The sequence below is a fragment of the Cervus canadensis genome, chromosome 26 (assembly GCF_019320065.1).
Source record: "Cervus canadensis isolate Bull #8, Minnesota chromosome 26, ASM1932006v1, whole genome shotgun sequence".
Taxonomy (NCBI): Eukaryota; Metazoa; Chordata; class Mammalia; order Artiodactyla; family Cervidae; genus Cervus; species Cervus canadensis.
The window spans coordinates 27,301,994-27,313,345 of NC_057411.1; the positions used below are offsets into that span (position 1 = coordinate 27,301,994).

General features: G+C 41.9%; 1 protein-coding gene across 1 annotated transcript; it reads left to right on the forward strand.

Moving 5' to 3' along the window:
* Positions 1 to 575: 575 nt before the first annotated feature.
* ODAPH (odontogenesis associated phosphoprotein) lies at positions 576 to 11,352 on the forward strand. The gene is made up of 3 exons (XM_043447624.1): positions 576 to 642; positions 10,988 to 11,124; positions 11,269 to 11,352. Exons 1-3 carry the CDS (start codon positions 576 to 578, stop codon positions 11,350 to 11,352), a joined length of 288 nt encoding a protein of 95 aa, XP_043303559.1.

Below are 11,352 nucleotides of genomic sequence, written 5' to 3' on the forward strand. Positions count from 1 at the left end.
AGTAAATTAATCTCCCAAAATTTTCATGTCTGTTTAGACAACGACCATGATGGCTACTAGAGAAGACAGTTTCTCAACTGTGGTCTTGGCTCCTGAACCAAAGCAGAAAAAACATAATCCCTGATCTGAAACCTGTGAACAGCCTCGTCAAACCGCTTCGGTCCCTGAGCCTTTGGATAACGCCCTCTCCTGTTTGGCTTTGTGAAGTAAGCTATACAGAAGGAAACAATGTGGAATATTTCCTGGACAGATCCTTTCTCTTGCTGAGGAGACCTGTACACACAAGGAAAGAGAAGAAAAGATCTGAAGGAATTAGAAGTATAGCAAAGGTGTGGTTGTCCATAATCCAACTCCAGTCAAGGATGGATAAATGATGTTTGGCCGTCATTACAAGAGGCTCTGGTTGATAAATACTGTCTGGTATTTCCTTGCTGACTTCTTACCCTCACACCACAGGCCCTGATTGCTGTGGTCCATTATGCAAATACAACTCCCTGAATCAAGCTGTGGGTGACTCACCCACCCCCTTTAAAGCCACGCTGGGTTCCAGGCAGTGTCTGCTCAGGGTGGAAGCCATGGCTCACGGACCCTGCTTCTCCCACTGGCTGTTGGTCTGCTGGCTGGTGGTAACTGTGGCAGAAGGTAAGGGTTTTGCTTTTATTCTCCTGTGGGTCCACTAATTAATAAGCTGTGTAAAAAGAATGAATTTGGCTCCATGATTATGACATATCCATGAATTGGAAATATTTACATCAGCTTCCATCAGCCTGTGTGGTTGAAGAGAAGGACACTGAATTTTATCCTCGGAAGATGTTGGTCCTAGTCTCAGTCCTAGCTATATGACTTTAGATGCACTTAACTGCTCTGAAATCCATTTCCTCTTGTGTGATGTGATAGCATGAATGACATCCATTGTTATGAGGGTTGTTAGGACCAAAGGGGAGAAGGCAGTGGCACCCACTCCAGTGCTCTTGCCTGGAAAATCCCATGGACGGAGGAGCCTGGTAGGCTGCAGTCCATGGGGTCGCTAGGAGTCAGACACGACTGAGCAAATTCACTTTCACTTTTCACTTTCACTCATTGGAGAAGGAAATGGCAACCCACTCCAGTGTTCTTGCCTGGAGAATCCGAGGGATGGGAGAGCCTGGTGGGCTGCCATCTATGGGGTCACACACAGTTGGACACGACTGAAGCGACTTAGCAGCAGCAGCAACAGCAGGACCAAATGAGCTATCCTGCAAGAAAAGCTCTTCAAGCTTCAAGCACTATATGAATACTAGCTATTATTGTTGTGGAGCTAACAATTTCCCCCCTGAATTACAGCAGTGTCTACCTCTTTGATTTCCCCATGGTGTGGTAATTTGCACATGGTGGGTGTTCAGTTTCTGTTTGTTAATTGCTTTAATCACATCTAGACAGTTGTGTCCTGGCACTGCGGAGGTGAGCCTAGACTTCTTGCTTTGAGATTCTATGAGATTCAATTTCTCCACTGCTCCTTTCTCTTTCCTCGCCACCATCCCTACAAAATTTCCAGGTGGCCTGAGCCAGAGAATCGGTTTGCAAACACTGGGGACAGGCAAGAAAAGGAGGAGAGCCCCAGGAGTCATACTGAGCCCTCCATCCCTTTCATGTGGCCTGGGACTTTGCAGGGCTGCAGCCAGACCCTAGTAGACCCTAGTCATCCCCCAGCCAGTTTGCTGCTCCCATGCACCACAGCTCATAACGGAGTGGAGAGGAGCAGGGCCATCGGAGCTGGTGGTTCCAGAAAGTGAACCACTCTTCAGGAAACCCTACAAACATGCAGCTAAATAAGTTATAATGAAATTAGAGGTTTATTCAGTTTTCTTTTAAGCACTGCTAAAATGTGGTTTCTGTTTTGGGCTCCCTCTCCCCCACTGTCCCTCACACTGGCCTCAAAGTCCTTCAAACGCAGCTTCACTCTCTCCAGGCAGCCCTGGTTTCAGGTCATCACTTGCTTACATGTGTGGTCCCTGAACTCACCCCGTCCTCTCTCATCTCCATGGCAGCAGCTGTGGCTAGCCCCCTCTCCTGCTTTCACCTGCTTATTACAATTCTGCTTCATATGATGTCGTTTAGTGTCACTGTGGTATTGCCTTCACAATGGTTTTCTTAAGACACGTGGTTTTAAAATTGTAATCTCCCTCTACCTGAAATTTTTGAATTCTTATAGCAATTCGCACATTGCCCAAGGTACTTACTGCATTATGCTCTGTATTACAGATCCATGTATTTGTAGCATCCCCCCATAGGCCCTGTTTCTTCATCTCTGCCTTTGTCGCAGCTCCTAACACAGTAATCTGTACACTGTTGAGTCGACTAGACTCACAGCATAGGATTGAAAGAGGCCTGTGTGAACTTGTGTGAAGTGGGCTCCAAAGTCTTTATCTGTAAAATTAGGGACTTGACCAAAATAGCTAGTCATTCTGTGAGTCTGTGCAGTGAATTAAGTTGCAGTTATTGTGAGCAAGTTAATCACAGGGCTTATATTTCTTTTTGGTTCACCTCTGAAGGCACCTGAGGATGTATAAAAGAAGAACTGCATACTTATACATCAAGTACAAAGCTTACTTCTCTTAAAAATCAGGGTAGCTCACTACAAAACAGCTATTGTCTGCCCAAACAACCACAGACTACAGGTAATTATATTTTCTAAAAAGAGGTCATCTCATCCTTACTGTTTTTTTTAAAGTACTAGTTGTTGGCATACTATGAATTTCATGTCTAGACTATAATAAACCCACTTAAAATTGATGTCCAAACTCCAGCAATAGTCTGGCTTGATTATTTTATTATCCTCTAATTTTGAATGTAAATTATTTTTGCAAATTTTCTGGGTTTGGCAGGACTTCCTTGGCAGTCCAGTGGTAAGACTCCACATTTCAACTGCAGGGCATATAGGTTTGATTTCTGGTCTGGGAAATAAGATCCTACATGCCATGTAGCCAAAAAAAATTTTTTTTTCATTTTTTTCTGAGACTAGAATGAAATACTCACTTAGACTTGCAAATATCTACAGAAATGAACTCAACATTCATTAATACAATCCACACCTGCCTGCCTGGCCACTCATTCAACTCATCTGTTCTGTACTGGGCATGAGTATTCACGCTAAGCCAAGGACTGGTTATAGCAATGACCGATAGGGGCTTCCCTGAGAGTACAGTTGGTAAAGAATTCACCTGCAATGCAGGAGACCCCGGTTCGATTACTGGGTTGGGAAGATCTGCTGGAGAATAGAAAGGCTACCCACTCCAGTATTCTTGGGCTCCCCTTGTGACTCAGCTGGTAAAGAATCCGCCTGCAATGCAGGAGACCCCAGTTTGATCCCTGGGTTGGGAAGATCCCCTGGAGAAGGGAAAGAATACCCACTCCAGTATTTTGGCCTGGAGATTTCCATGAACTGTATAGTCCATGGGGTCGCAAAGAGTCAGACACAACTGAGAGACTTTCACTTTCACTTTCAGTGACCGATAGAGCCAACAGTCCTCCTCATCTTCATGGAGGATCAATAACCTAGTAGCTCAGTTAAGTTCAGTTCAGTCACTCAGTGGTGTTCTACTCTTTGCAACCCCATGGATTGCAGCACAACAGGCCTGCCTGTCCATCACCAGCTCCCAGGGCTTACTCAAACTCATGTCCATCAAGTCAGTGATGCCATTCAACCATCTCATCCTCTGTCATCCACTTCTCCTCCCGCCTTCAATCTTTCCCAGCATCAGGGTCTTTTCCAATGAGTTGGCTCTTCACATCAGGTAGCCAAATTATTGGAGCTTCAGTTTCAGCATCAGTCCTTCCAATGAATATTCAGGGTTGATTCCCTTTAGGATGGAGTGGTTGGATCTTCTTGCTATCCAAGGGACTCTCAAGAGTCTTCTCCAACACCACAGTTCAAAAGCATCAACTCTTCAGTGCTCAGTTTTCTTTACGGTCCAATTCTCACATCCATATCTGAGCACTTTGCATATCTTATTTTAGACACTACAATAAGCCAACAAGTAGCATTATTTTCTCCAAATAAGGAAAGGCAGACTGGGAGAAAGCTGTCAATTAAGTTATGGAAGCTGTCAATAGTCAAACATAATTATTAAATGGTGGAGCTCACATAAGTCATAGAGCTCAGGGATTCTATGCTGTTTTTAAAAATTATGAAAGTATGATAAAAAAAGAAAGTATGATAAAATTTTCAGATGACTTGGAAAATGCAGAACAAAGTTACATATAGTTCAATTGTATATTACAATTATTTTTTAAGTAGATAAATTAAGATTTTTAGTGGAGTTAAAATAGAAAACTCTCAAAAATTAATAGAATGAATAGACAGAAAAGTTGAAGGAGGTAGTGGACCTGAAAAGCATTATGAACAAATTCAACATAATTAAGATTTATACAATTTTCACACATCAGCAGAATACAAGTTCTATTCCAGTTCCCATAGACTGTAAACCAGGAGAGACTGGAACATACCCAGGGGTGTAAAACAGGATGCAAAAATTTCATGGTCTAAAGGTACTGAAATCATACACAGTCTATTCTCTTAAGAGATCCTGTGCTTTTAAACACTATGCTATTCTGCCTCTCAAAACGTTTCCCATCTGCATTTAAATATTTGACTGACTTTAGTCTAATTAAGATTACAGAAGAGTTCTCATTTTTGATATTCAGTATATTTGGTGTCATGTCAGTATGCTACATAGTGAGAAATATTTGCTTGTTAATAATCACATTATCCCTGAGAGGTAGGAACGTGATAACTTTTGCAATTATGGAAACTGAGATCTCTCTCAGTCTGAGCAAGTCCACTATAGGCACAGTGCTAGCGATCAGGAGACCAGGTATGCACGATGATCTCGCAGATACATCAGTGGAGGAGGAATATAACCACTGAATATGAATCACATGACCAATAAATATGGTGAAAGTGGACTCACGGGGTGCGATGGAAGCATATTGCTAAAGGCCTTAAGCCAGCCGCAGGGGAGGGAAGACCTCCTTGAGGAAATGAGATATGAAATCTACATAGAGATAAACCAGGCAAAGGGAGCAGGAAATGATGTTGTTGGCATCTGGAACCAACTTTTTAAAAGAACAGGACCATGGATGATTGTTGTCAAAGTATTTGTCAACATTTGTCAGAAGAGAGCATTGACTAATACTGGACAAACAAGGCATTTTCTGGTGGTCCAGTGGTTAAGACTCTGCGTTTCCAAAGAAGAGTGCATGAGTTCGACACTGGTGACAATACTAACACTTATTTGTGGGGTGGCAGAAACTAGTCAGATTCCTATGGATTAAATAGGTGGGGGAAAAAGGAGTAAAGTGTGTAGACTTCTCTTTGAAGTGAGAGAAGTAGGAACAAGAAGTTCATGGCAGATCACTGAAGTTTTCTCTCTGAAATATGAAGCAAAGTAATCTGCTTAGAAAGGTCGGGAGAATTATGAAGAGAATTCTTCAAATGAACGAAGAAGAATGAGAATGTTGAAGGGGCTTTGAAGAGACTATGGAAGCTTTAGAAGACAGAGAGAATGGATCAGAACAAGGACAGACAGAAGAATTCAGGCGCAGTTTTAACTTTTTGGAGACCATGAATGGCATCAACCCACTCACTCAGATATATGGCCTGAACCTCCTAAAAAACCTGTGACAGTTCCCCAAATAAGTCCCTAAAGTTCCCATATTTTACAACACTTGAGCTAGCCAACCAGTAACCTGAAATAGTCACCACGTGCCTAGTCTGCTGGGAGAATGTGGTTTTATGTGAGCTAGATACTGGGACAAGCTTATATCTTGACTTTGAGTCCTTAGAAATTCCTGGAAGAAGAGAGCATTGACTAATGTTGGACAAACCAGAGACTTCTCTGGTGGTCCAGTGGTTAAGACTCTGAGTTTCCAAAGTAGAGTGCACAAGTTCGATCCTTGGTCGAGGAATTAAGATTTCACATGCTGCAACCCACTCCAGTATTCTTGCCTGGAGAATCCCACGGACGGAGGAGCCTGGTGGGCTACAGTCCACGGGGTCACAAAGAGTCAGATACGACTGAGCGACTTCACTTTCACTTTCACTTTCAACCCTCAGCTGAGAAGACTTTTAGCTGTTGTGTTTGCTATTGATTGTTTTCTTGAGTTCTCAAAGACCTGTGACCATATTTTTTTTTAAGTTGCCTGTTTTCTAATTGCATCACTACACACTGTTGTCTAATAATATGTGGTATTTAGAATGCCTTCTTAATTATTTTGAGCAGCCATTGCCTGTATTTTCTTAGCACCTCCTTGGTTTTCTTACGTGAACTCATCTGACAGGGAAATGCAGCCATTTTGTTTGCCCTCTCTGCATAGTGGACCGTCTGAGTCAGTGTTCTAACTAATCCCTGATGGTCTCTGAGCTACTTTGTTCTACCAGACTCAGTAGTTATGTGCTTCAGGAATTTTTTGGTAGAATTGGTCCTATTAGGAGACTCTTGGTGTCACCTTTGTTATCATAAAAGCTGGTCCCTTCGCTGAGGCTCTTCATTTTTTTTAAAACTTGATGCTATTTCAGCTGAAATAAATTGTCAAGGCTATTTAAAAAATTGAGGGAAGACATTTAAGAAATTGAAAAGTAATCACAAAAGACATTGGGTAGTTGTGACTTTCCATTCTATATCAGTTGAATTTTTGTGCTCTTTTCCCTGTGTACGTGGTGGTTCTATTTTTCTCCAATAAAACTTTTTATTTAAAAAAAAAAAAAAAAAAAAGGTCTCACATGCTGCGTGGCATGGTCAAAAAACAACAAAATAAAAAACTTTTTTAATTTTAAGAAACACTAGACATCCCAGAGTCAGAGAAGCACTAACAACTCTAATACCCCATCGTCAGGAGGATTTGGTGAGTAGCCTCAGTTTTAAGAAGTAAAACGAGCACAAAGGGTGGATGTTTTTTAAAACTAGAATCCAATTTACTGAGTGGCAGAGCCCAAGGCCTAGCTAAACCTGATCTGATAGCAAAATGTCACAATGGAGCTCAAGAATAAGGCTAGCTTCCTCTCTAGTGACTGGATTCTCAGCAGAAAGTTTCTATCTTAAAAAGGTTCATAATTAATCTGATTGCATAGGAGGAAAGTGTCAAGACCAGCTCGACAAGCAGGGTTTCCGAAAGCACGACACGGCGAGAGAATGAGAAACGAGACACAAGAATTCAGAGAAAAGTGAGGATCAGAGGACCAACACCGCTCCAAGGTGAAGGTGCCGAAACTGAATCCAAGCCAGCTTTATTATACTTTCAGCCGTGAATGAAAGAATATGCGGGGAGTTAAACTATAACTCATGTGGCCTTCAGGGCCAAAGAACAAAATGATCACTAACCATTGAGTAATTAGAAAACAGTAATCAATAACAAATCAGTAACTAAGACTAATGTTTTTATCTATAGGTTTCCCACCACATACGTAAAACATGTGACTCTGAGACACCAGTTGAGAAACAGTCTGGGGTCGGTTTTCTGACCCCAGGATCATATCTTGTTTTCAAGATTATGAACTGTTCCCTCTGGACTTGTTCCAAGACTCTCATGCCTTGCATCCAGTTTATCAATAATTATAAATTTCTTTTGTGGCCCTTGCCGGGGCCTGCTTTTCTTTTTCCTGTCTCCGACAGAAAGAATGAGTGATATGGCATTAAGTCATCTTCTGTAGTTTGAAATGTCTTAATCCAGCTTCAACCATAACATTTTAATGCTCAGTAGCCTGAGCGGATATGGGAGAAAGAGTTAGTATTTAATTCACCCATTCAAGGTGGATTAACAAAATAATAGAGGTGATTATTATAAAGATATTTCCAAGAAACTTAAGTACAGCCAGCCTTCAAAAAGATCAACCCTGGAAAGTCAAGAGCCAAGGCTACTCTTAAAATCACCCTGTTACCACATAGGCACTTGTCTCTTTTTCTCTTTGAGAGGCTGTCCCCATTTTACAGCTATGGAAAGACTGGCTTCTCTGTTCATTCAACATTCAACTGGCCGACACCTGACACTTCAGCCTCTCCCCTACACCTTCTCCTTACACCCTCCACTGTGTCTCTTTGTTGAGATTCTCGGATGAAATCTGATTGGTCACTGGCCAGTCAATGAAAGAGTTGAACGTCTAACAACAGTCCTGTGAGGAATTCATTGTTTCCATCATTCACACTCAGCTGCCCTTTTCAGACTTGTATTGGCAAGTTTCTAAGGATAATTTTCTAAAAAATTATCTAAAAATCTAAAAAATTCTAAAAAAGGATAAAGTTTCTAAGGATAATTTTCTAACGGGATAATTTTCTAAAGGAGATCTTGCTTTTTCATAGCCAGTTTGATTAAGTGATCCAGCTTGACACTGGATATTGATCCAAATTTCTTCTCGGAAACTTGTCATGCTGGTCCCCAGTGGTCATTCCTCTGCTGTGTGTAGAAGCTCCCTCTGTCCTCTTCAGGGAGCGATTTCACTGCTGGGAGAGTGAAGCAAGTCTTTCGGATTAACAGCCTTCGGGGGGACAGTTACTTTTCTTAACGTTACATTTTTTTCCCACCAAATTTTCTTATTTATTTATAATTTATGCACAATAAAAGGCACACATCTTAGAAGTGCAGATGAATCACTTTTTACATATATGCATATGTGCATATAATCATATGTGTGTACACATATATTTTTGTGTATATTTACATGTATGTGTGTAAATATAAATGTGTGTGCATATCTCCATATTCATGTAACAACCACCCAGATCAAGATCGAAAGAATTCACTGGTTCCTTTCTCCAATAAATAACACCTACACGTAACCCTAAGCTGTTTTTCACTTTTTTTAAACCATTCAGTTCAGTCGCTCAGCCGTGTCCGACTCTTTGCGACCCATGGACTGCAACATGCCAGGCCGCCCTGTCTATCACCAACTCCCGGAGCTTACTCAAACTCATGTCCATCACATACGTGATGCCATCCAACCCTCTCATCCTCTGTCGTCCCTTTCTCCTCCCACCTTCAATCTTTCACAGCATCAGGGTCTTTTCCAATGAGTCAGCTTTTCGTATCAGGTGGCCAAAGCATTGGAGTTTCAGCTTCAGCATCAGTCCTTCCAATGAATATGCAGGACTGACTTCCTTTAGGATGGACTGGTTGGATCTCCTTGCAGTCCAAGGGACTCTCAAGAGTCTTCTCCAACACCACAGTTCGAAAGCATCAATTCTTCAGTACTCAGCTTTCTTTGGAGTCCAACTCTCACATCCATGTGTGACTACTGGAAAAAACATAGCTTTGACTAGATGGACCTTTGTTGACAAAGTAATGTCTCTGCTTTTTAATATGCTGTCTAAGTTGGTCATAACTTTCCTCCCAAGGAGTAAGCGTCTTTTAATTTCATGGCTGCAGTCACCATCTGCAGGGATTTGGGAGCCCTCAAAAATAAAGTCTCTCACTGTTTCCATTATTTCCCCATCTATTTGCCATGAAGTGATGGGACCAGATGCCATGATCTTAGTTTTCTGAATGTTGAGTTTTAAGCTAGCTTTTTTTTTCACTTATTTTTATTAGCTGGAGGCTAATTACTTTACAATATTGTAGTGGTTTTTGCCATACATTGACATGAGTCAGCCATGGATTTACATGTGTTCCCCATCCTGATTCCCCCTTATTCACTCTCCTCTTTCACTTTCACCAAGAGAGTCTTTAGTTCTTCTTTACTTTCTGCCATAAGGGTGGTGTCACCTGCATATCTGAGGTTATTGATATTTCTCCCGGAAATCTTGGTTCTAGCTTGTGCTTCATCTATCCTGGCATTTCACATGACGTACTCTGCATAGAAGTTACATAACCTAGCTGACAGTATAGAGCCTTGACGTACTCCTTTCCCATTTGGAACCAGTCTGCTGTTCCATGTCCAGTTCTAACTGTTGCTTCTTGACCTGCATACAGATTTCTCAGGAGGCAGGTCAGGTGGTCTGGTATTCCCATCTCTTTAAGAACTTTCACAGTTTGTTGTGATCCACACAATCAAAGGCTTTGGCATAGTCAATAAAGCAGAAGTAGATGTTTTTCTGGAACTCTCTTGCTTTTTTGATGATCCAGCAAATGTTGGCAATTTGATCTCTTGTTCCTTTGCCTATTCTAAATCCAGCTAGAACATCTCTCATAGATTAACATAATTTTGCTTGTTCTTGAACTTCATATAATTGGAATCTTACAGTGCATACTCTTTTGTGTCTAACCTCTTTGGCTCAACATAGCATCATAGGATACATCCATGTTGTTGTATTCATAATTCTTGCTCTTTATTGCTGAGTAGTATTTTATTGTATGAATACATAGTTTATTTATCCTCACCTATTGATGGTTTCTGTGTGTATGTACTTAGTGGCTTCAGTCATGTACAACTCTTTGTGATCCTTTGTACCGTAGCCCACCAGGGTCCTCTGTCCATGGGATTCTCCAGGCAGAATACTGGAGTGGGTAGCCATGCCCTCCTCCAGGGGATCTTCCCAACCCAAGTCTCCCACATTGCAGGCGTATTCTTTACCATCTGAGCCATGAGGGAGCCCACTGATGGTTTCCAGGGTTAGGTTAATATGAATAAGAGTGCTATGAGGATTTCCTTGGTGGTCTTGTGGTTAAGACTCTGCACTTCCACTGCAGGGGGCACAGGTTTGATCCTTGGTCAGAGAACTAAGATCCCACAAACCCCACAGTGTGGCCAAAAAAAAGCTGCTTAAAAAAAATTTTTTTTGAACTCATCTTCTGTAGACATACGCACTCATTTCTCGTGGGTAAATTCTCCAGCATGGAATTTATGGGTCACAAGAAGTGTCCATGTCTCATTTTACTGACCTAGACAGTTCTCTCAAACATGCTTTAGGGAGACTCTAGAATTCTCCCTTCCATTCTTTTTCCTCTGCTACACCTGAAGACTTTCCCCTCTGTTCCTGCCATCAGGCCTATTTCCTGACATGTACTTTTCTCCCCACAGGACAAGAAGTGGTCACTCCTCCTGGAGATTCACAAAATAATGCGCACCCTACAGACTGTGAGATCTTTACACTCACCCCTCCCCCTGCCACAAGGAACCCAGTGACGAGGACCCAGCCCATCACCAGGACACCCAGGTGTCCCTTCCATTTTTTCCCACCACGATGGTCCCAAGTCTACATTAGGTTTCCATACAGGCCTTACCCTCCTCCAACGTGGAACCACCATTTTCAATTCCACCCATATTTTTGTCCACACAGTCGCCTTCCTCCTTATTACAATTATTTCCCCAGGAGAAGACTCTGGAGAGGAAGTTCCTCTGAGGAAAGCAGAGAAAAGAGAGAAGCCCCAAATGTGCTGAAGTAA

Excerpts from the sequence above, each read along its gene's own strand:
- ODAPH (XM_043447624.1), top strand. The coding sequence starts at position 576 with ATGGCTCACGGACCCTGCTTCTCCCACTGGCTGTTGGTCTGCTGGCTG. Across the intron at positions 643-10,987 it reads GGTGGTAACTGTGGCAGAAG|GACAAGAAGTGGTCACTCCT; the intron begins GTAAGGGTTTTG and ends TTCTCCCCACAG. Across the intron at positions 11,125-11,268 it reads CCATCACCAGGACACCCAGG|TATTTCCCCAGGAGAAGACT; the intron begins TGTCCCTTCCAT and ends CCTTATTACAAT.